This window comes from Netta rufina, assembly GCF_964035555.1.
Source record: "Netta rufina genome assembly, chromosome: 17".
Lineage (NCBI taxonomy): Eukaryota > Metazoa > Chordata > Aves > Anseriformes > Anatidae > Netta > Netta rufina.
The window spans coordinates 15,865,402-15,891,984 of record NC_140141.1 but is presented as its reverse complement, the minus strand read 5'-3'; the positions used below and the strand labels follow the sequence as shown (position 1 = coordinate 15,891,984).

The 26,583-nt window shown below is 37.5% G+C and overlaps 1 protein-coding gene across 1 annotated transcript; it reads left to right on the top strand.

The window, feature by feature from the left end:
* On the top strand, window positions 1-26,583 carry KREMEN1 (kringle containing transmembrane protein 1; the record flags this gene model as incomplete). The annotated part of the gene is made up of 9 exons (XM_084296986.1): window positions 1-106; window positions 9,940-10,102; window positions 12,764-12,855; window positions 19,012-19,136; window positions 19,775-19,928; window positions 22,820-23,152; window positions 23,763-23,921; window positions 25,607-25,691; window positions 26,421-26,583. Exons 1-9 carry the CDS (start codon window positions 28-30, stop codon window positions 26,581-26,583), a joined length of 1,353 nt encoding a protein of 450 aa, XP_084153112.1. The 5' UTR covers window positions 1-27.

Genomic DNA, 26,583 nt, shown 5'->3' with positions numbered 1-26,583 from the left:
GCGGCGCGGCCCGGCGGCCCCCTGGTCATGGAGCCCCCCGCCCTCGCCGCCGTTCTGGCCTTCTCAGGGCTGGCGCTGAGCTGCTGCCGCGAGCCCGTTCTCTCCGGTGAGTGACGCTTAGCGCGGAACGGGGAAGGGGAGTGCGTCTGGGGCTGCTCCACGGTCTTCTAGCGGGGCTGAGTGGCGAGAGAGCTGCCCGGTCTGCTCCCGAACTCTGCAGGCTTGCAGCTGGCACGCAGCCCGCCGCGGCAGGGCTCTGCCGCCCGGCAGCACCTCCTGGAGTTCGCGACGACATCCCTTCCGGCTCACCAGCCCGGTGCACGGCTCGAGGCTGCTCGTACAAAGATGTATTTTCGTGCGCTGTTTGTAGTGCGTCGGTATTTGTGGATCTCACTATGCTCGCAGAGATGGGAGTCTGGAACACCGTATGAAAGCGTATGCAGCACATTTCTCTAACGAAGTGGTTTGGTGGCTAGGCCTGCAGGACAGAGGTATCTGCAGGGAGGGAGGACTGCAGGACGTGGGTACACTTACTCACTGGGAAATTAAATAATTAGTGGCAGCAGGGCAGAATTGGGGCCACGGAGCCAGAGCTTGGATGGTGGCCATCTCACCTCTATGTAGCATGCTGCATCTGCTCCCTGCCAGTCACAAACATCTCTCATTCAGTCAAGCAATCTGTGAAGCCTGAATCTTTGTGGATGGTTAGTGAGTTCTTCACTGATTTTTCACTTAAAATTTCTCTGCACCGTTTTGTTCTCACTTCAGCTGGTACTGATCATTTCAGGTACCACTCTGGTAAACACTAGTCCTGCTTTGCAAGATTTAGAGTGGCTGTTCTGGATGGTCACAGTGCCACAGCTATCATATGCATGGTCCTCCTGGATATGTTTTGCATATTCTAACCCTAGTTGTTATTACTATTTTTATATAAATATTTAATATGTATTTTGCTCCTTTAGCCATGTACAGATATTTTCTCATTTTGAAGTTTTTGTAGGTGCACTTAATTAGATTTGGGAAAGATTTACATCAATTTTCTTTCTTTCTTTCTTTCTTTCTTTCTTTCTTTCTTTCTTTCTTTCTTTCTTTCTTTCTTTCTTTCTTTTTCTTTCTTTCTTTCTTTCTTTCTTTCTTTCTCTCTATCAGAAAGAGAACTGAAAATGTAAACTTTACAACATCTCAGAAGAGAACAACCTAGACAAGGATATATACCTAGACCATGTCTAGTGGTCTGTTCCCAGTACAATCAGGCCATGCATGTTGCACAGAGAAGGTAATCCTTCATTTACTTGAGTAGGAGTATGTCGTCTTTTAAGGTTTCTGAGCTGAACTGTAAACAGAACATATTGCACAGGTGGTTGTATTCTTCACAGCATGCTGCAAATGAGCAAGTAGAGGATATATCCCTGTACAAATGTTTGGTTCATAGGCAATTTAGAGAAGTCTGTTTATGCAACTGCACTTCCATGCTTTAGCCAACCTCTAACTGCATGTATTCACAGCCACTAAAGGTAACAGAGGGGCCTGAGCACAAGCAACTGTCAGGGGAAAAAATGAATGTTACATTGGGTGAACTGGTAGCAAAGGATAATGGATCTAGGAAGCACAGCCACCTATCTGTCTTCTGCTAATGAACCTGAAAACAGTGCACATCTGCTCTTCAATAATGACCTCTAATTGGTATGGCATGAACAATATGGCGTGTACAAAATCTGCAGAGTTGTTAATCTATGCAAACCATACCTCAGAATCTTTTTCCTCACCCTTAATCCCACAGGACTGAAATGGGATCAGTTGGATCAAGTTGCATTCAAAGCTAGCAGAATTCTGAAATAACAAATGTTAATGTTTCTTTTGTAAGGCAGTTTGTCATATAGCGTGTTTTTAAGGCCTGCTCTTTTATTTATTTATTTGTTTGTTTTTATTGAATGCATGTCTTCATACATTTATTGTAAAAGATGCATACAAAATACAGATTGCATCACACCATCATTTCCTTAGACAGGGAGAATCTTTAATTTCTGGAATTGCCTTATGAAAAATGGCTTGTATTGACCACAGTGAGTTAACTATCATTTTTTGCATATAGTACTGAGCTACTTTTCACAGTGTTTGTGCTTCACTGTGTGATGTCTAACAGTTTCTATTAATTCAAATTATGAAATTTGCAGCATTCAAACTTCAGAAGCACCACATTTGTCAAGTGAATCAGAAATTAGAGATGGGTAGTGGATTGCCTAACATTAAAGGATTGTCTGAATTTGGTGATAGTTGTATTACAAAGGCAAAGAAATTGAAATCTGTGTCACGTTAGTTTCGTTGAACAAATATTATTCTACATACTCAGTGCAATATGTTGTCACTTTTAGTTTCTGTATTTATATTGTTCACTTAATTTCCCAGTCAGAAATTTATATGATTGTCAGTCTTCTCTTCTTTTCTCTGTTATCTTCCTTTCTCTGTTATCTTCCTGTTTAGCAATAGTGGATCACTATGTCCTTGTCCTTCCCAGCTGAGTCTGTCCTTTTAAACTGCTGTTTCAGTCTTGTCTTACAAACCTCGTATCTCTTGTGATTTTTATCTGCCTATGTCTCACTGATACAGTTAAACAGTTCCACTTGATATGCCTGGAGCAGTTGTCATGTAAATATCCAAAAAATATTTCTAACCAGACGGATACAAAGTGAAATAGTCAGTCCAGATACTTCAGCATATCATGCTTGTACATGCATAGAGTGTAACTCAAAGCCCACAGTTATGTGAATGGATTTCAGTAGGGTGGATCCAAAGAAGTGGGAAGAAGGCAGTGATTTCATGCTGCCAGCTGCAAAATTTGCATTCTTTGTCGTATCACACCATAGTGGTTGTGCAATTTACCACTCCCTCCATCCGCACAGTGGTTATAGCCCATGCTGGTAAAATTTCTGGAGGGATTCAGTCTGCCATGCTTGACGGTGGAACAACAGTTTTAAAACTTCACAAAGAAAACAAATGCGTGTATTAAGGAACAGAAATTCCTCTGGGGCTACATCATACATTCTAACTTCCAGTGATAAAGAATCACAAGCCAAGCAAGTGTGTTTATATTATCTTGCTGCTGAGAACCAGCCAACAGCTACAAAGTTGTGACTAATATAGCATGTTTGTATTGTACAAATTTAAAAATAAAAGAAAAAAAAAAAAGAAGAAAAGAACATGTGCAAAATACATACTTTTAAGAACTAGAAGTAATGAGCTGCTCATGCTCATATCCTAATTTGCTTGCTCCAACTGGCCATTCAGATAGCATATTTTCAGATTAAAAAAAAAAAAAAAAAAAGGCAAGTGTGATGAAAAAGTGCTTAGATTGAAGGTTAGTAATCAAATTTTCCCAAGAATAGCAAGCTCGCTTATAACAACTCATTCACTGCCAGGGAGCACAAGCATGGAACTGCAAATCTGTACATTCCCAGTCTCTTATTTACTGTGCAGATGGATACTTAAGAAAAGGTTTGATCAAATGTCAGGTGAGTATTCACTGTAACTACTGTCTGCTTTGGACCAATGCTAAATAAGATTATTTTATTGCAGTTGAGGACCTCAAAAGGTTATTGGTATATGTCTGTGTGGCTAAGTAGCTTGAGAGAGATTTTTAAACTATGTACAGAATGATCCTATACTGCATAGAAGAAATTTTCAGATGAGTGCTCTTGTAGCATCGTATCAGACTTATAGTAGCTGACTGAACAAATGAGGAGTTATTTTCTAGCAATTTTGAAAATCGCAATTTTAAACAAAGATCATTCCTTCCTGTGTTTTTTCTGTAGTTCATGTCTGCTGTTTTTTATTTGTTTGTTTGTTTGTTTCCCCTGTTACAGTATATTTATCCTAGTCTGGTAGATTTTATAAGGATTTTTTATTTTTTTTTTTTACATTTGTATTAATTTTAATAGCAAAGTATTGAAATCTAAAAATAGTACACTAATTTTTCAGCTGGGGAGGTATAAAACTGTTTTATACAACCCAGATTCATTTATTTTACATCATAACATAATATAGAATAAGATTTTTCAGACCAATCATTCATATGAAAATATTCAAATGAACATTTGTTTAAATTGATAAAACTGCATTTCAGAGAAGACCATTGCACTCCTAAAAATATTTTTAATAATGACCACAGAAGCCATATTTGTCTTTTTGATCTCCTGAAGCTTCTTCTGGTTTTAATCAGTGTTCCCACATGAAGAACTGTGGCAACCTATGATAATAGAATCTCTACTCACATATCCATAAGGAAACAAAAATGCTCTCATCAGAGGAAGGTAATTTGGGTGTTCTGCCCTTTCCATCTGTGGGCCCCTGCCTCTGTTACTGCAGGGGTATCTTGGCATCAGTTAAGTGGTTTCTGTCCTTTCCTCTGTGCATTGCTTTCTCATTGAAGTGTTTCTGCTGTCTAATTATACCCTTTCAATCAAATTAGAGACTGCAGCATCTGGTTAGTGCCTGTAACTGTTGCCATCTGCACCTAGATAGAGTGCTTTCATTTAAGGAGGAGTGCTCAAATTGCAGATTCCCACAAGAACTAGGAGAACAGTTTGGTAGAATGGAAATGTCCTAAAACTCTTCTTAAACCACTATTAAAACAAATGCATCAAGCAACTGATACCTAGTCATTATCAGGCCTGGCACCTTTGGTTCCATATTCTTATCCATGTAAATTATAGGTATCTTTATTTCTTGCTCAAGCCTCCCAGAACATTCAAAGTGGCTATCATGCCACTGTAATGAGACCTAATACTTAAATAGCAGCCATTTTAATTTACCTTTCCTTATTCTTTTATCTGCAGATTATTAAAATAAAACCTTGCTTCTTTTTTGACTGTTACTGGTAGGATAATTTCTGGCCTGTGTAGGCTAGTTTTCAGTTGATAATTGTTAACCTTTAATGTCTCCTGCCACTAGTTAGCACTCTAAATAGCTTCCAGAACTTAAAGCAAGCAAATAAATCCAGTAACTTTTTTTTTTCAGTGAAATAATAATGAGCTTGTTATTCTGACTTTTCAGTCTCCCAGGAAAGTTATGTATGCACCCCAAACTTACAAGTGTACTCTAAGATGTCATTTAAACCATCCTGAGTCTCCATCTCTTCAGTCTGCAATTTGTGATATTACTAAATATATGTTTTTGAGAAGTGATGGACTTTGAGGAATGATCAGAGATTTCCTATTTCTTAGCCAGAAGAGAAAGGGTGCTTGAGTAGCCATTTTCTTTACTTTTCCTCTCATTCATACTAAGAAGACTGCAGACGAAACTAAAGTGTTTGTACTATTTCCATCAATCACGATGAGGCATGAAATACATGTATACAATTTCTCAGGTAACTGGGCTTCTTGCTATCAAGGACTTCAGAGATTAAGGCCAATATTTGTATGTCCATCTTAGAAAATCATTGGAAGCTAATAGAGACTCAGAAATTTCAAGGTTTTATCAGTAGTGGTTCATTCACTGTAACAGTCGGTCTGTTATATTCTGCACTACCTTAATTTTGCAAATGATTTTAAAGTGGTGCCCATGTGGAGTGCAGGCAGTCATACAGTTCCAAAGTAACAAAGGCATAAATGATCATTGTAAGGTCCCTACACTGAAGAAGAAGAAACTGAGACAGATGGAAAAAATTTCTACTACAGCTGCTGTTTGATCTTCCAAATGTTGATCTGGCTCTAATAAAACTAATTGTGAACCTGTATCTCACACTGAGCATTCACTCATGGTAGACAACCATCCCCAGGCTTATTTTCTGCTTTTTGTTTCTAGCAGTTGCCATTCAAAATGTACTTACCTAGTCTAAGTATTCATTTGAAAAAAGGTTATTTTTATGTCAATCATGGCACCAGATGTATTGGGAAAAAAAACAGTCCTGACAGCATACTGCAGTTCATGTTTTCTCACTGAGTCTCATAAACATTATCCTGAACAGGACCTGTTAAAACCTTTCAGCTTTTCATGAATAAAACCTCTGCAATGGGTCTGTCTTTGCTTACTGCTGTTGGCAGATTTCTCCACCATACAGTAGATGCAACAGGGTCATTAGGTATTAATAGAGTGAAATCATCATGGACACTTCGGTTTTAATTATGGATTTGACACAAGCTTGTACTTCAGATATTGTCTGAAACCCAGCTGACTAGCATCTTAGAAATACAAGAAGTCTGTAGACTTCAAACTTTGACTTGTCACAGCTTTCTCTGTGTACTTTCTAAAAAATCTGGTGATTTAATATAGGTTTATGGTTGGAAGGGTGATTTAAACTGAGCCTTGGGTGCATGAACAGGAATCATGACAAATCTGTCAACCACAATGACACTCCGGTCCTTTCATGCTGTTTGTTTGTTTCCCCTTTTTTCTGTATGATCATAATCTACCAAACATAAATCAGGTAATTTGAGTAAGCCCAACTGTTTTTACTAATACTGTTAAATCCACACTTTCCTGACTGTTTCATTTAGATGATCTCATTTGGATTAGTTTTGTGCAGACATATCTGTCTGACCTTTTAAGACTGTCTTTTCACAGAATCATTGCAGCAGTAGTGTGAGACAAAAATAAGGACAAAGTTTCTAACCTGCTCTTCTTTAGAATCTCTTAAGGCTTTTGTCTTGAAAGTACAGCCTGCAGGTAATACATTCACTTCTCACCTTTACTACACTGAATATTAATTTCATAGTGAGATCTCTAAGGTAGTGTCTTGGCTGTCATGCAGAACATACAGAGAAATTGCTATGTATGCTAAATGGAAGAACTCAGCTATTTACAGCCGAGATACTGAATACGCTGAGGGATCTGGAGCAATGTTACTCAGGATTTTATAGAAAAACACACAAGGTATATCTCAGTAGATCTCAAAGATGATTGTTTAAGGTAAAAGAGAGTAGGACTGAGGTGGTTTTTTGTTTGCTTGTTTTTTGTGTTTTTGTGGATTTTTTTTGGAATGACAAAGCTTACTTGAAAAATTTGTATGTCAGTGCTTTGGCAAAATAACTATTATCAATCCTTAACTAAATGAAAACTTCCTACCAGATTACATCTAAGAAAAAAAAAAAAAGAAAAAAAAAAGTGAAAAAAAAGTATGTATTTCATTTGATAACAATTGCTAAATGCCATAATTTAAAACACAGGTTTAATTTCAGGTTTTCTGGGATAACTGATCAACTCACTCCTATTTCCACATCTAACAAAAATATCAACAAAACCAGGGGAGCTCCACTGCAGCTCAGCTGGCTCATTTTCCCCAAATGTCTTAGCCAGGCAAAGAAACAAAGGAAGCACTGTTACAGATACCTGTTATCTTGAGAACAGAACACTATAGCTAAAAGGAATGAAGCAAACTCTGACTCTTCCTTTCATACAATATCCTTAAAGTACGAGTGAAATGAAGTTTGAAGAACAACACTTCAAAAAAATAAGAAAGATTGCTGAACATGAAAATGAAAGGCAGTTGCTACTTCAATTTAAAGCACGGGCCAGTCTTAGCAGAGCCTCAAATGGTTTGATGTTAACTTCAGTTTAGTCTGTGTGCTACATTACATTCAGGTATTGTAGCATTCCTCACATTTCTGAGTATATGTTAGTACATATTGCTTCTAGTTGAGATTTGAAAAGAAAAAAAAAAAAAAGTAATAGCACTGAAGAAGATATATTTTCTGGCTGTGTTTATCACTCCTCACAACTGCATCTTTATACTGTACATTATTTAGTTTGTCCAGTTTGATTATGTTTTCCTCCCTTTTCTGTCAAATTCATCAGTTTATATTTTTCAGCTATTTATTTTTCTATGGCATAGAAAAACTTTGACATTTATGGCAAACCAAGAGAATTATTGAAGAAAGTAGCAACAATGTGGTGACTTTGAAAGTTTTTTCATGTTTATAAAAGTGTCTGTGGTGACCCAAATACCAGAAATGCAGATTTGCATTTTGAAGTAAATGTATGTAGCTCACCTGCATGGCTGATGAGGTCAGGTAAATTAAAGTAAGGATAAGTATTAACCTGAAGCTTGGTTTTGCTAGATTAGATAGCTTTCTATCCAGAGATGGTATCAGTATCCATTAATAGCTGTGCATACATGTTTTCTATATATCCTCAGCAATAAAGTTTCATTTTAAAGAAATTCTAACTTGCCTAGGCATGAAAATGCACACTGAAGGCACAAAAACATCAGCTTTAATTTTCTGCTCAACAAAACTGTGAAATAATCATTATAATTACACCATTTTTATATATGTGAGCCCAAATTAAACTGATTTCAAAGGCATGGTTTTAATAATATATTTTCCCTTCTGCTACAGTATTTCTAAATGAAAAATAAAATATAAAAATAAAAGCATACAGATTAATATGACTAAGATAAGTTTTTTCCTCATTCATCTGCAACCACATTTTTAAGGGTCTTTCTAGCCCTCTTTTGTAAGGGACACCTGAGACACCTGAGATGATTTGGGACACCTGACGAGGACACCTGAGATGAGCAGATAGCACTTCAGGAATAGTACAACAGCAGAACACTCTCCCTTTCCTTCAGGGCAGTAGAGTAGAATATATATGCAGCTGTTACATGAGAGAGAATTAGATAAAAAGAGAAAATGCTATCAAATAAAACAGAATGTTGCCCAGCCTGTAGTTAGTAAGAGGTGTTTCTGACTTTCCCCAATAATGCTACACAGTACAAAGAAATGGTTACAGCAGTGTAACACAGCAATTTTTATCATGTAATGGAAAGTTGTATTTTAATACTAGTTTTAAATAAATGCATGGATGACAAATGTTACCAAGGATTAATTATAAATAGGATTGACTTGTTTACAGTGGTTACTTCTGGAAGGTGATCAAAGAATCACATAATGGTTGATGTTGGAAGGGACCTCTGTAGGTCATCTTGTCCAAACCCTTGGTTCAGGCAAGGTCACTTAAAGCAGGTTTCCCTGGACACAGGATGTTTTTTGAATATCTCCAAGGAGGGAGAATCCACTGCCTCTCTGGGCAACCTGTTCCACTAGTCAGTCACCCTTACAGGGCAACAGTCCAACAATGTTTTCTGTTTTTAGTAGAAAGTAAAAATATGCATGTTTTTGAATATTGATTTGATCAGAAGATATCATTATTAAGACAAAGCAAAGCCATGCAGCAAGAGATTTGTAGTTCAGCTGAAAAGTGGATAGTGTATTTCATGACTAGAAAATCATTCTCTGCTTTGATTTCTAACTTACTGAATATTATGAAGCTAGGAAAACAGTCATAAATAGGAGAAAACATGAGTGAAGCAAAATTGACTTGTAAATTTTAATCTGAATGCAAATGCTTCTGTGCAGATCAGAGTATGATGTTTGTATTGTATAGAAGGAGCTCCCTTTCAATTGAAATTCAGTCCAGAGGAAAAATGCATGAGAATTTTTCTAAATCAGGAAATAAATGTTTGCAAGATCCATGCCTACAAAATCGTTCACTTTATAATTTACATGTATTCACAAATTTAGTTAAACTAGAATGAGATTTGGGCAATATGCTGATAAGTGGCAGACTGAAAACATCAGCTACTTTTCTTTTTGGAAAATTAACAAGTTGCACAATCAGCCTAACTAGTAAAACACAGAGAAAACAGTACAAAATATAATTTGCTCACTCAGAAAATGTATTTTAATTGTCTTAGTCACTCTTCATCCCTAACCAGGATGTCTTATACATTGTTTAGTAAAAATAATAAAATCATAATCCCTTCAATAGGTGTTTGAGAAAATGTAAATCTCAAGCAACATCTTTAGTTGCCTATACAATGCAGGAAACATGTTAATTGAAAAGAAACTGGGTTCTTGGAGGTGGGGTGGAGCATAAGGGGAGAACAACCAAACGCTAAGCCTGCATACATTTTCTCTCTCTTTTTCCATTTCCATTTCTTCCCAGAATGTTATACAGCAAATGGAGCTGACTATCGTGGCACTCAGAACCAGACCTCCCAATATGCAGGGAAACCTTGTCTTTTTTGGAATGAGACCTTTGAGCATCCATATAATACTTTGAAATATCCCAATGGGGAGGGAGGGCTTGGAGAGCATAACTACTGCAGGTAAGGAATATCTCATTGCTACTAATGTTGCCTATATACCCAGTTTTACTTTAAACAGCTGACACAAAATTAGAAAACTTCCCGTCAAATAGTGAAGAATGTAATAACCAATAATATCTAACAGATTTTGTTTTCTTTTGTAATTAGTACCCTGGATCTTTGGTTGAGCACACAAGCACTATTAGTAGAATAATATTTTTCAAGCCAGCTCTCACCCACAGTCCATATCATATAGCCAATCTGTAATTTGGCACAATGGAGAAAGACTAAAGATAAGGTGGAGATAACTAAAAAACAACAAACAAACAAACAAACCCTGATCCAAGAAAGTAGTAAAAAGGCATTAATGAGTCTCTGGAACATTATAGTTTTTGTCCTCACACACAAATGTGGTTCTGTTATACAGTATGTCTCAAGAGTTTTGCATTAGAGAAAGTTATATAGTCACTAAAAATTATCAGCACAAACTGTTCAATGATTCAGAGCTTGTATTAGACATTAAAAATTCAACTGTCAGAGGTTACAATACCTTTTCAAACCATGGCACTCTTGTCTCCTTGCATTCTAGAGAAGTCCTCAATTACCATGGATAGAATTCAAAATGAAACCTATGTAAGAACTTCAGGATATAGGAGCCAAATCCAAGCAGGTCTTCTGCCCCCTTTGCTTGCATTTTGCTCATATGAATACATAGATCTTGACCTTGGAGGAAGTGATGCTTGTATACTGACCAGCTCTCTTGGACCCCCTTTCCTTCTGGGGCCCTAACCTACGGGATTCCTCCAAGTAGATTCCTGAAGAAGCCAAAGCTGGCTCTCCTGAAGTCCAAGGTTGCTACTTCTTGCCCTGCTTCCTCTTCACAACATCCTGAACTCCACCATCTCATGGTCACTGCAGCCAAGACTGCCCACAACCTCCACATCTCCAACCAGTCCTTCTCTGTTTGTAAGCACAAGATCCAGCAGCACACCTCTCATTGTTGGCTCCTCGACTACCTGTATCAAAAAGTTATCAGTGCTCTGCAGGAACTCCTGAACTGTTTGTGCATAGCTGTACAGTCTTTCCAGCAGACATCAGGGTGGTTGAAACCCCTCATGAGAACCAGGTCCTGTGATTTTGAGGCTACTTCCAGCTGTCTGTAGAAGGCTTCATATACTTCCTCTTCCTGATGAGCTGGTCTGTAGTGAACTCCTACAACAGTATCAGCCATGGTATCCTGCCCTTTAATCGTTACTCATAAGCTCTCAACCTGCTCTTCATCTACCCCTAGGCAGAGCTCAATTCATTCCAGTTGCTCTCTCACATAAACTGAAACTTCACCACCTTGTCTTCCTGGCCTGTCTTTCCTAACAACCATGTAGCCCTCCATGACAGAATTCTAGTCGTGAGCTATCCCACCATGTTTCTATAATTGTAATGAGATTGTAGCTTTGCAATTTCACACAGATCTCCAATTCATCCTGTTTATTCCCCAAGCTATGTGCATTGCTATACAAGTATTTCAGGGAGGTGATCAAGCCTACAGGTTTCCCAGAAGGGTGCATGAGGATCCTTCATAGTCATGTCCTGCACTCACTTCCATGGCTGCATGCACCCACTGGAGACATCCTGACTTGAGCCACTTATTGCTGCCTATCCCATCCCTGTAATTCTCCCCTTGCCCCATCTTTCCTAATTTAAAGCCCTTCTTACCAGATAAGATAAGCCCTTCTTACCTTCTTAACAGGCCAACCTGTTAGCAAAGACACGTGCCCCTCCTAGTGAGGTGGAACCCATCTCTCCCTATCAGTTCTTGATCTTCAAGCAGGGTTCCAGGGTTGTAGAAGCCAAATCCCTGTTGCCAACACCAGTGGTGCATCCAGTTAACTTGGAATATCTGTCTTGACCTCTTCCCATCCTTCACCCTCACTGGAAGTACTGAGGAAAAAATGACCTGGGCTCCCAGACCCTTGACCACCATGCCCTGCTTGATGTTTTCTAACTTACCTTTGGTGTTATTAGCACCTAAATGGAAAAGCAGCAGAGGGTAATAATCTGACTCATGGACAAGCTTTGGCAGGCTTTCCATGATGTCTCTTATCCAAGCCCCTTTAAGGAACAAGCCTCTCCTGACAAGAGGTCAGGTTGGCAGATGGATGCCTCCATACTTATCAGCAGGGAATCACTCATGACAATCACCTGCCTCAAGAACTCAAGAAGTTCTTCCTCAGAACTTCCTCAGACCACAATCCTCCTCAAAACTTTATCAGATAAATGTTTTTGTCCTTATACACAGAAAGATGGCTTCTGAACTATTTTGTACCGAGGCGGAAATCAAGTTTAGGAGTCTAAGGAACCTGTACACAGGACATGGTGCTGAAAATCTTCCTCTCTGTCAGTACTGTCCAGAAATAGCTCTGCACCTTTCAGAGTTAAAGAAAAAAAAAAAAAAGTTGTATTTTACACATCACTAGCCTTTTATGCTTGCTGCATACTGTAATAACCAAAGTTATTTGAACATCCTGTCAGCTTTTTCATTTTTCTTGGCATGTAAGTTCAACAGGTTAAATATTCAGTAGGCATTAGAACAAAAAATAGTGGTGACACTCAGGTTTAATATATTTAATACAATCTTTTAAAACATTTGATTTTTCACTCACTTTCTCAGTTTTTCTCTCCCAGAAACCCTGATGGAGATGTCAGCCCGTGGTGCTACATTGCAGAGCATGAGGATGGAATATACTGGAAATACTGTGAGATTCCATCCTGCCGAAGTAAGAGAACCACATAATTATTTTAGGCCCACATCTCTGCACAACAGAGACTGGCAGTTATACAGCAGTGGGTAGTGATTTTCCAAGACCAATCAGCTTATTTTCATTTGCAAACTAAGCAGTATTTTTAACATCTCTAGAGTTAATGACAAGGTTACAGTATAGTTGTCCCTCCATTGCTATGTTCTTCATCTCCTCTCAGAATTACTGGCTTATATTATTTATATTAAAATACAAGACAGAGAATCACTCAAAACTTATGAAGTACTGCTAGTTTTCTGAACCCATAGAAATAGGCCATTCATTTAGTAAAGTATAGAGGAGAAAAATTAGTAGGAAATGATTAATTAATTTTTCAAAAAGATACATATGTCTCCATCATTTGCAAGTCATTTGTAAAATGAATGGCATTAGTTTAATGTGTGTAACAAACCACAAACGGAATTGTTGAAAAGAAATAAGGACAGTAGGAGTGACACAGGAAAAAGATGGGTATTTGTTAGCTATACTAGAATTCTGGTTCTTTCAGGTGCATATACTTAGAATTGCTGTTAATCCAGAAACATAACTCTGTTCCTTTTTTCTTTTTTTTTTTTTTTTTTTTTAACAGATAATTCATACGCTATTCACCTGAACACTCCTTCCAGAATTTAATATTATTAATATACAGTATTACTTAACTTGTCTAAAATCTATTTCTTTTTCCATGGTTCATGTCAATATATTCCCAAATTTTTATTCCTGAAGGCTCCAGGATAAATTCCTAAGAATCACATTTTTAACATATGCCTAAATATTAGCAACCGTAGCTTAATGTTTCACTGAGTCTAATCATTAATGCCTTTACTTGCTCTCTCTGCTCTACTTCTGAGATCATTTATGTGTATGCTGTTAATTATCAGAGAAGTTGTCTTTATGTAGGGATACTTCTGAATCAAAGAAGTACATTTCTTACTTGAAGTTAAGGAAACAAAAGCAAACAAAGCAAAATAGATCTAAAGTGATTTTTTTATTATTCTTATTATTTTGTCCACAGTTTTTTTCTTTTTGTGAATGTGAGCAAATGATTCACATCTTCAAGTTAGGCAAACTTATATGTAAGTGTGACCCTATCAGTTGACTTTTACCTAGACTTAAATGCAGATTAAGTATCTAATTTAAGTAACACAAAATTGCTTGACACTCTAATGCTCATTGTTCAGAGGACATCTTACTATCATTTTCTAAGTTACAAAGTCTTATCTAAGAGGCATGATCCTCATAATGAATACATTTGTTTTGGTCTCAAATTAAAGAATTTGTATTTCTTTAAAGACCATAAATTTTACAAAATCTCTGGATATGTCACCAGTAAAAAAGCTGAAAGGCAAATTCTCTCCACTTCATTTGTTCTACACAAAGAATCCTTTTAAAACAAGCCTTAATCATTTTCTCTGTGGTGGGGAACTGAGGATTTAAATTTGGACATTTACTTGCAAAGATAATCCAGACTTATATTTACAAAATGTCCTTTTGACCAGCAGCAGCTGCTTCAAGCAGTGCACTGAAACAGGATACTAGAGAAAGGAATTACAGCAACTTAGAGCAAACTGTACACTGCAAGTCCTTCCAAGTCTTAATACAAACCTTATGGTTAATGAAGTTGTGTGAGTCAAAAAAAAACTTTTATGCTTTACCATATTTTCTGTTTTCAGTAGGCATGATGATAAATCATAGGACCATCAAAACTAACTTGTGGAGCACATAAAACAAAACTGGGTCTTATGGTAGAGCAAAAAAGCAATTGTGTAAAGAAAGCCCATTTGAAAATTCTAGAGAAGAAAAAAATTATCTCATATAAGCTTCTTTTACATTATTATGTTTACTACTAGAAAATACAAGTATCTGGAGTATAATGTACCTATAAGCTATATCTACATAATACCAGTACAATGCCAACAATATGAAGCTCCTTTATTATTATCTCAAGACATTTGCATACAGTGATTCACTGTAACAATTAGGAATCTACAGTTAAAACATTTTCATAGACCGTGATTTTATCATATGTCTTGTTCACTAATATTTAACATGAAATGCTTAATTCAGAGATGTATTCTGCACACGTATAGAACTTAGCAATGTTAGCTGGGAATAGATGGTCATAAATGCAGAAGATAGTGGTTGCCCCAGTAGGAGCTTAGACTTTCTTTTTCTTCCTCTCTTTTTCTTGATGTCTTGTCTGACGGAGTGGATATAAACAAAATAAAAAAAAAAGGCAGCCATGAGTCCTCAGAGAACATGTATATCTTATATGAACTATTCAATGCATAGCTATGTCTGAATGATTTAAATGGCTTATTTGCAATACTGCAGCTATTCCTGGCTTTTTTGGTCTCTTTTCCAATGAGGTTAGACTGAAATTCAAATAAGAGCATACACACACTAAAGGTAAAAGTAAGTAAGGCTCACTGTCTTGCTAAATTGCACCTCAGTGTTTATGGCCCACATATGTCTCTTACCACAAACAGATTTCATTACTGTAAGCTTATTTCCTGTGTGCACGTATATCATATAATAAATTTGATAAACTGTTAAATGACAGAGCCAGGTTAGTTGTACAGAGCTGTACTGATTGCTTGGTAAGACTGACATATATACATTTTAACACAAGAACAAAGGATTATCTCATATAAGATCTACATATTGAGAAGGTATTCTGGCATATACTACCATTTCACTAGGAGGATCTTCAGGCAACTGGATAAACATCTGAAACATGGCTTTGAGCTCAAAAGCACTGATTTTATATGTTTTAATACATGTCTTAACATGTAGTATCCAGAAGCTCTCCTGTTTGTCAGGACCTCACTGTGTCAGGTACTGCATAAAAGAAAAATAGCATACTTGCACAAAAGAAGTGACCTTTTAAGCACAAGAGAACTAGATACAAACAGAACAACCTTGACAAACAAAACTTGACAACCTCCTTGCAACTTCCAAATATAGACTGCACGGCCTCTCTGGGCTCCTGTTCCAGTGGTGACTGTCCTCATGGTGAAAAGATTTTCTTTATATCCAGTCTGAACATTTCAGACTGCAGAATGAACAAGTCCCACTCCCTCAGCCTCCTGTCACAGGGTGAGTGCTCCAGCTCTCTGAGCATCTTGGCTCTCTGCTGAACTTGTTCCAGTCAGCCAGAATGTTTTTTGTACTGGTGGGCCCCAAACTGGACACAGTAGTCTAGATGTGGTCCTAAGAAGTGCTGAGTAGAAGAAAAATCGCTTTTCTTGATCTCTGTCTGTGCTCATCTTAATACAGACCAGGATGCTGCAGACCTTCTTTGCTGCCCAGTACACTCTTGGTCATATTCAGCTCCCTGTGTATCGGAACCTCCAGGGCCTTTTCTGCTAAGTTGCTCCACATAAAATGTACACTGCCTTCTTTTGGATTTATGGTGTAATGCCTCCCTGAACATACATGCTGACTGAGTTTAATATGGTATGAATGGAAAACGTATTATTCTAATATACTAAAACATTGTTGAAAAAGCAGTAATTTGTGGTCACTGTTGGTCTGATATAAAGTTTTTTGCCAGTTTTTGCCAGTTAGCTTTTTTCGCCTGCTCAGAATATAAATAATCTTTCCTCTGCTGTCAATGCTTATACCATCTATGCTGATTACATGTCAGTAGCAACTCCAAAGTGTCTCAGGTTTAGGACCAGCCCATCAGTAGCCATAGGAAGAAGAAGCACATCAAAATCATATATACATGTATGGTAGAAAATACGTTGTGTGTTATCCCAGGTCAGAAGATCATTTAAACATATATTTGATGTGGGGCTACTCAAGTACTTCTAGCTCCCAGTGGAGCATATATCCACAGGGTTATGTAGTTTGTTGATTAGTTATCAAAGTAATTTGAAGTACTATGCATTTGCTTGGAACCTGCTCTTCAGTACTGGGCTAGATTAATGCTTCCCCATGAATGACTATTTATTTCAAATCCCATGACACTAATTTTGTTAGCTAAACATGAAAAAGTTGAAATACCACTGGAACACTAAAGAGGCTAATTAGCTTTAAGATGTTACCCAACTGGTATGCAATGTATGAAGTTTTCAAATGGCTGAGTCTGTTTTCTTAGCATGGAGATCATGGGAGGATTAATCCTCTGGAGACATGGCTGAAGATTCTCACCAATAAAGCTCCTTTTACAAAAAAAAAAAAAAAATTTTACTATGTGGTTTTGAAAATCCAAGGTCTCCTAGGAAAATGTGCTAGACTGGTGACTAGGAAGCATTTTCTGGGCAGTGAAGTCACGTTCTGTATGGAAGACTGAGCTCTTTGGGAGTTACCTGTCTGTTTGTACTCAGCTGGGGTGGGGCTGCAAGTGAACATTTCCAAAGGTATGTTAAATCAGGCTATAACTTGAATTAACAGTACTTAAAAGCATATTGCTGCAAGACATAGCCAAGCCATAAATATATACAAGCATTTAATGTTGAAATTGCATCATTCTTAGAAAAAAAATTACTTTGTCAACAACATTTGAAGCAACATTATCTTATTATTAAAAAAAAACAAACTTCATTTTTTTTCGTCCCAACTGCATTATTTCTTTCATTCTTCTTTATAATACTATAATCAATCTCTTTTGTAAGAGGATGTTTGGAGAATCTTTGGTCTTGGTGCAGCCTCAGCTTGAATATTGTGTACAGTTCAGGTCTCCACAGTAGAAACAGGATGTTAAGGTCCTTGAAAGCATCCAGAGGAGGGCATCAAAGCTGGTAAAAGGGCTGGAGGGCATGCTCTATGAGGAGAGGCCGAAGATGCCTGGTTGTCTAGGCTGGAGAAAAGAAGGCTGAGAGAACACCTCGTTATGCTACAAATTCCTGAGCAGGGGAATGGAGAGGGAGGTGTCAGTCTTTGCTTCCTGGTGACCGATGACAGGACATGAGGGAATAGCACAGAGCTGTGCCACAGGAGGCTCAGACTGGACATTAGGAAAAAATTATTTACCGTGAGGGTGGTGGTCCAACACTGGAACAGGCTTCCTGGTGAGGTGGTTGATGCCCCATGCCTGTCAGTGTTCGAGAAGCATTTGGACAATGCCCTCAATAATGTTTTCATTGTTGGTTAGCCTTGAAGTGGTCAGGAAGTTGGAATAGATGTGGTCCCTTCCAAATGAACTGTCTATTAATTTCCATTTCCATTTCCATTTCTATTGCTATTCATATATTTCTATTTATATATTTCTATTATTTCTAATTTCTATTTCTATTAATTCCAAGTATTTTAGCAGACATGACAATTAGACTGGAAATAAATAATGTTATACCATTAACACAGCAGTATATTGTACCACACATACTGTCTCGAGGAGTAATGGATAAATTTCAGTGTTTTGATGAAAAGTGCAACAATAAAAGAAAAATAGAAGACAAATCATGCACTGAATGGAAAAATCTCTCTTTATGACTGCCTAGTGTGATCAAGGAGACTCAAAACATTGTATCAAAACAGTATAAATAGATGTGTTATTTTGCTGTTTGTTTGTTGTATGTTCTTAAGCAGCTATGCTCATGTTAAATCTCTACATACATACTATAAAATAGTGAGAATTCATATCAGATTTTTAGTTTTTAATATTATGAATATCTCATGTAAATATACAGTCCCTCCCATAAAACTTAACCAAACTCCATCCTAAAACAATTTAGTTTTCCTTTCTCCAATACTATGTTTAGAAATTTTCTACAATGTAACTATTTTGAAGATTTGACAGAAAACATTGTTTAATTTACATTGTTAGAATGTACATGATCCTAGTTGAAAGAAAAAAAGGCAAAAAACCCAAACACAAAACCTCTGAACCCACTTAGTACCCCCTCACCCCCCCACTGTTTCTATTACGAGAAATGAACCAGACGATTATCTTGTTTGTACTTCTACAGCTTACAGAAACCAATTGCAGAGTATTTTATTATAGGTTTAATGCTAAGTAGATGTGAGGCCATTTTATCACCTGTCATTTATCCCTGGGCGTATTTGTAAAACAAGGCAAGGATCTAGCTTAGAGTAACAGGAATTGCTTAGTTACAAGGTGGTAGACAAAGTGTCTTGGGTTTATTTAGGAAAACCTTTAGAATGACTATTGTCTGTTATTTTTGCCAGTGCCAGGGAATCTAGGGTGTTACAAAGACCATGGAGAGCCACCACCTTTGACTGGCACCAGTGAGACCTCCAATAAACTTACTATCCAAACATGCATCAGTTCCTGCCGAAGTCAACAATTTAAGGTGATTTATTTGATGTACGTTTACAAAATGTTTTCAAAGACAAAACATTTATGCCTAGAGCCCTCTGTTGCCTTTTTCTTTTTCTTCCTTCCTTCCTTCCTTCCTTCCTTCCTTCCTTCCTTCCTTCCTTCCTTCCTTCCTTCCTTCCTTCCTTCCTTCCTTCCTTCCTTCCTTCCTTCCTTCCTTCCTTCCTTCCTTCCTTCCTTCCTTCCTTCCTTCCTTCCTTCCTTCCTTCCTTCCTTCCTTCTCTTCTTTCTCTTCTTTCTTTTCTTTTTTAAATGTTCAAACGGTCTAATGTTTCACTCCCACTCCAGGAGACCTAGCTCTCTCTCTCCATCCAGAACAATTTGGGCAAGCAACCAATTAGTAATAACTTGGATACCAGAAGAAAGTATGTTTGCTTATGCAGTTGTGATTGACAGGGTGCCCTAGTTGTGCTCCATTCCAGTTTTCTTTCTAGTTTTAAGTAGGATCCTAACAGATCAAACAAAAACAGTTTGTGATGGGACCTCTGACTGCTGACTTAACATACTTCTCCAAAGCATACATAATCTGCTGCCAGCTTTCTTGCTCATACAACCTCCTGGTGTTGCGCCTTTAAATATCCCTCCCTTCCTTATGCATCTTTGTTGTCAAAGTTTGCAGGCATGGAATCAGGTTATGCCTGTTTCTGTGGAAATAATCCTGACTACTGGAGATACGGGGAGGCAGCCAGTACGGAATGCAACAGTGTTTGCTTTGGAGACCATACTCAGCCTTGTGGTGGGGATGGCAGAGTCATTCTTTTTGACAGTAAGTATTGAAACAGGCTGGGTTTTTCCCAAAGGAGAGGCTTCAAATGCTGAATAAATGAGGGGAAAGGGCTTAAAAGCAATGTTGCACAGAAAACAGCAAAGCACCTAATTCAGTGTAAAATAAAGCCACTTTCCACTTACATATAAAATTCACTTCCATTAATAATGTGAAATAGATCTTCCGAGAAATGATGCTTGCTCAGGCAACTGACTCATGGTCCAGTGTCTCTTACACTGGAGACTTAACACTGGCTTTTCTTTCCAGACAAGGCTTGCTGTAACCCAGTTACATAATACAAAGCACCATAATACAATTGAAATTGAGAGGTGTGTACAGCAAACGTACAAACAAGTTAGGTTGCTGTTATGATCATCACTGATTATATCATTTCTTATATTATTAAGTCCTCCTTTCTACTACACTTTTCAATAAACATACCAGCACCAGCTGTATAATGTAACTGGTCGACAGTATGAGTACTTGGTTGTCTGGCGGCTGTACAGGCTTCCGGTTTAGTTGGGGGTACTAGAACAATCCACAGTATGTAATGATATATCACTGCTTCTCAGATCTCAACTGCCTTCAGTGTTAGCTACCTCTAGCTACCTTTAAAGTCAAGTTATAAGTTTTCTGTAACTAAAAGCAGCATGATTTTCCAGCCTCTGAATACACAACTTAGCACCTCCTCACTCTAAAACTCTGGTTTCCATAAAGCAGGACAGAAAGATTTTTCACTTAGAGCAGGAATTAGTCATTCTACTCCCTCACTTCCAACTTCTCCCTAAGATATGAAAAGAAGTATTGGAGTTGTATATTGCTTTCAATATTGTAGTAGCACATAGGTTCATACTGCTATATCCTTTGTTTTCTTCTGCTCTTGGCCTCCCAAATTTGTCATGGTTAAAAGTATCCTTCATAGTTTTTCTTCTCTGGAATGGCCAAAGGCTCAACAAGGTGTTATCCTGCACTGTCTTTTCTGGTACGAACCAGAAATGAAAGAACTGGTATGAACCAGTTATATTTTTTCTGGTATGAACCAGAATGAACTGAGAGAGGGAAAGCATTTTCATTCCATATGGGGAATGCTGTGCTTTGTGGAGCATTAGTCATTAGCATGCTCAACATATTGCTGGTTTGTAGAATGCCTTCTGATTTGGTAGTTACAAACAGCACAGCCAAATATAACAATGCCTATAAGTTTTTGCGAATGATATCTCATTGTCAGATTTCAGTTCTATCAATTCAATCTATTCAAGCAATTCTATCTACTCAATTAAATCACCAGCTCTGTTAGCTTGGAGTAAGTGCCAAACACAAATTCTCTATGGGGCTTTGTATCTTCTGGGATCTTTCACATTCTTTCAATTCTTCTTTCATATTCTTTCAGTTTCTCTATGGGGTCTTTCATAGTGCAGCACTGAAGTGTGAGGTTTATTGTTCTGATCAGGCCTTGCTCCAGAAAAAAGTGAAGTGTTTTCACTTTATTTTCTGGCATACATGTTCTACTTTTGCTCATTCCCCCAACTCCCTTTTAATTTGTATTTATCAAAGCTCTTTCTCTTCATAAAGCCTATGAAAACTGAGACACATCAAAACACTTCAGTTCCTGTATTTCCTTTCTCACAGGCCACTTATTACAGGGCTTTAATTAGGCTTTCAGAGGGAATTCTATTTTGATCCTTCAGAACTTCAGGCTATGATATGGCTTGATCCAAACAATTTGGTCATGAAATAAATTATTATGTAATATAAAATATATATATCCCTTAAATACGCAATATATACACATCTGTACTGACACACTACATATATATAAATATACGCGCATGCATATATGCATCAAGTCGGTTGGCATTAGAATTTCTTTAGATTCATTGATGAATAACTTTGCACTGGGAATCTGGACGGTTGTTAAGGATTATAAAAAGTCACTGGGCACATACTTGTTTGACTCTTCAAGATAATATTGTAGCAACAAATCTAAAAGATTTTTCCTTAGACTTCATAACAGTCACTTGCTTCTGTTACTTAGTGAAGGTATGGTCAAATTTTAGTTAGACAAGATCAGGAGAGAAAATGCTTAAAAATACATATAAAAGGTCACAGAGATGATTAAGGAGTTAGAGCATCATTCATATGAGGGGATCATTTGGCCTTGAGAAAAGGCAGCTTTGGGGCTTGGGGTGGGAGTTAATGTGTATAAATACCTGATGGGAAGGTGTAAAGATGAAGCCACACTCTTCTAAGTGGTATCTAATGAATAGACAAGGCAACGGACACAAACTGAAATATAGGAAATTTCATATCAACAAAAAGAAAGTCTTCTTTACGATGAGGGTAACAGTGGAAAAAGTTGCCCAGAGAGGCTGTCAATCTCCAGCCTTGGAGACTCAAAACATAACTGGACAAAGTGCTCTCCTTTGACACTCTTTTGAACTGGGGAATTGAACTAGTCTCCAGAGGCCCTGTCCAACTTCAGCTATCCTGTGAAGATTTTTTTTTTTCATTAAAGCTGGAAAATGATTTAAATGAGCCAACAGTGAGAATTACTAATCTACCTATCTTATAGAAATGGGGAAGTCCATGAATCAGTGATTTAGCTTTGATCCCAGTCCCTTAGGGGTGTGGGAAAAGGACCATACAAGGACAAAGGATAGTTGTAATATTCCAGATTGATACTTAGGTCTCAGAGTAAGGAACCAAAATGAATGTATCCCAAGCAATAATGTGAGTCTGAAAGCCATCTTTTTTGGGGTAGCAAGTATGTTCCTTAAAGTCACATGAATGTTAGAATCTTATAAGAGTACTAAAGTTGTGCATAAGTAATGTATAACCTGCACTAGTTTCTCTTTTTCAATTTTTCTTCCTCTCCTCTTTGTTCTTCACAGCCCTTATTGGTGCCTGTGGAGGGAATTACACTTCTGCTACAGCTGTGATCTATTCCCCAGATTTTCCTGACACATATGGCACAGGCAGAGGATGTTACTGGACCATACAAGTCCCAGGAGCATCTCAAATCCACTTCAGCTTTGTTCTTTTTGAAATCAAAGATGCTACAGATATGGTGGAATTACTGGACGGCTATACCTATCATGTTCTAGCTCGTTTTAATGGCAAGAACCGTCCTCCCCACACATTCAACATCTCTTTGGATTTTGTTATTTTGTATTTTTTCTCAGATGAAATCAATCAAGCCCAAGGATTTGCTATCAGGTATAAAGGTAAGAAGCTAACTTTGCTCTTCCTACATTTCAATATGTTATTAAAGCATGTAATTTGCACAGGAGATTTCTGAAGTGGCAAAAAAAATATTTAAACCTCACGTCCACAAGTTTTTAATGCATCTTGTTGCCACTGTTCAGTAGGTAAAAGCTTCTGCTAAAATTTCTCTCAATTTGGAATACTTTAGTCATCTATGTCATAAATATCAGAATTTACGTTTTCAAAACGTCAATCCTACACATCTCTGCCTGTCAAAACAGGTTGGAAAATGGAAAAGAAGCTGGGGAAAAAATGGTAGTCCATCTGCACCATTGGTTCATCTCAGCTATTTCCAATAATCTACTCAGCTATAAAGTCTTCAGGAGATCAGGAAAAAACATTTCAGTCCTTGAGTTGTACCTGCTCTTATGATGAACAATTCACTTCCAGAAAAATTCTGAGAACCCCAGCTTGGTGAAGCACACAATTTTTCTGGCATCAGACATAATATGATTATTGGAGTTCTCTAAGTAAACCAGAGGGAAGCATATGCCTGTTTACAAGCACAAAGTAATGCCCAATTACATCTGTTAAGAAGCTGTTTATATAATCACACTGTTTTGTTTTCAGCTGTGAAGGACAGTGTGCATCAAAACAAGATTACAATGAATCAGACACTTTCAGAGAAGATACATGAACATGCAAATCTCAGTATCAATGCAGCTCGGTCATCAAAGATACTTTATGTCATCACAACCAGTCCAAGTCATCCTAGTAGCTCCATGCCTGGTAATATTACAAGGAAATGTGAAAACAGGAAAATTTTGTTTTGGCACAATCTAGAATCATTATCACCTTTGCCTCCTACCCCATTTTATCTGATCCACTGTGCCTCTTACTGATAGATGCCTGAAGAAGAATTTTCATGTAGTCTAATTATCACTAATTGCACTGATCTCATTGCTTTTCAAAACTGACTTCTCAGTATAAATCATTTAGCAATAATGTGAAAATGAGTCTTTGAGAATGAAAGCATATCAGAAAGATATTTATTTACTTTGATTTGTTACTTACTTTGTCTAAGTAGTAAAACCAAATGGCAAGTGAAAGCAGCCTCCTTACTAGAACTGGTTTCAGTGACCAGGGCATACCATAGGAGTGGCAAAAGGTGCTGAAAGAAAGTACAAGCACTTACAGAGTCTGGAATTAGCCTGAATGCTACATGCAGCCCAGTTATCCCAATTCACAAAAGCTAGAGCAAAACTACAGAGAGGGCTAGGCAAAAGTGAAGCAGGTTCATCTTTCAAGAGATGTCGCTGAAAACTGTCAAGTATCTTGAGCTCATTTTCCAAGACATCCCTTCATTCAGGAGATTGTTAAATTGCAAATAACTGAAGACCGGAATATCATTATTGGTCTCATTTATCTTTAAAATACCTTGGGCACCTGCTTTTACATATTGATGAAGTTAGACTTTGGTCTCTCTATGCACACTCTAATAGTTCTGTAGTCCTGAAGCTATGTCTTCATTCCTGAAGTCTAAAAATGTGACTGCATGTTAGCTGCATATACCCAAATTAGACAAATTGTATACTGATGTAAGTGTAACTCCTGGCATTCCGGCATGCAGCATGGGTTGGAGACTATGGGAGTCAGAATGAAAAGTGATCTAATAATTTAAAATCTGTTCCCCTCCAATCTCAGTCTTTTAAGTAGTTCAGATGTTACACTGTGTCAAGCTATTCAAGTCCTGCTTGACCTGATGATACCAAAAAAAAATAAACTGGAATGCAAAATACAATGCCCAAGAGCCTTCAGCATAAGGTAATAAAATAGGAGAGCACAAATACTGATCAACTGTCTCAGTAGACTCTAGAAAGGAAAAAATAAAGTGATTACTTTCATAATTACTGATATAAAACTAGGCCACCTGCTTACAAACATTACAGTTACTACTGGCAGCATATATGCTAGTATATTCCTTAGTCTGCTTTTTAATATTTCCCCTGAGTGAGTTTTGTTTACTTTCATAGATATATTAGAAAATTTTACTGGTATATGCTTTGGATTTTTGCAGTATTGATTTTTTACAGGGAGTAGTCCTCCATGGGAAAAAACATTCCAGATTGAGTTACACAGTTTCTGCCAGTTGTTACCTAAAGGCTTAATGTGTCTTCAAATTACAGCCTTGAATAAAGCATACAAAGGCTATGTGTTTCTTTTCTGCAGTATACCTACTTTAAAAATTGTAAGTAAATGAATGCACTGAGAGCTCCTCTCCTCTCCTCTCCTCTCCTCTCCTCTCCTCTCCTCTCCTCTCCTCTCCTCTCCTCTCCTCTCCTCGCCTCGCCTCGCCTCGCCTCGCCTCGCCTCGCCTCCCTCCTCTTTTTTCTGTCTCCTCTTCATTCTGTCTTCTTCTCCTCCTCTCTCCTCTCTCCTTTCTCCTTCTTTTTGTTTTCATTTTTCTTCTTCAGAGTGGACAATATATAGTCTCACCGCGCTGCTCATCCTAAGTGTTACAGCCATATTGGCAAAGATATTTCTCCACATTACCATGAAGTAAGTATGAAGCTCTTTGCTTGATCTGCTGTTTTCTTTTGTATATTACTGATGATGGATTTAATTGATGCAATAATTTCAAAATATTTGGTGCTCATCAAACCTGCAGTACTGTAAACTGCTGCCTTTAAACCAGTGCACTTAAAGATATTTTTCCACATTACCATGAAGTAAGTATGAAGCTCTGTACCAATTCTGGTATACTTAATTTCTCTGCATTATGATACTGTGAAACTAGTCATATTTAAAATCAAGTTATATGTTACATATTTGTATCCTCAATAGGATACTAATTAAGTACATGTTTTTAAAAAAACTTCCCTGTTTGCTAGGGTAGCATCTATTTAACTCATTGACTGAAATGATGGGTGAGTTTTGAACAAATCATAAATGTTGTGTTGTATTTACACACTACAAACTAACTTAAATATACAAGGACATTAATTAATAGTAATTAGTAACAGAATATGTACAGATATTAATTTAATTGCTTTCATTAGGGTAGCAACTATTATAGCAACAGTATGCCTTATTTGTCATTTGGTCCAAAAAGCAACCAACAAATCCTTCAAAAACCTATGTAACTGTGTACCAGGTAGAAAAAAACATATGGTCACAGATATAGAGGAACTCGTTAGCATTATCAGTGCAGCAATAATGCAAACATACTAATAATAGTAGCTTCCTGTGCACCTTAATACTTATTGTGAACTAACGCATGTTTCTTAGATCCCATCAAATACCATCTGCAAATGAAATGGAAGATTCCAATGAGGTTACTGCTGCTGGTGAGATCTGGAGTATATTTTACCAGCCATCCACATCAATATCCATCTTCAAGAAGAAGCTTCGAAGTCAACAAGATGATTGCAATCCACTAGTGGGAAACTGA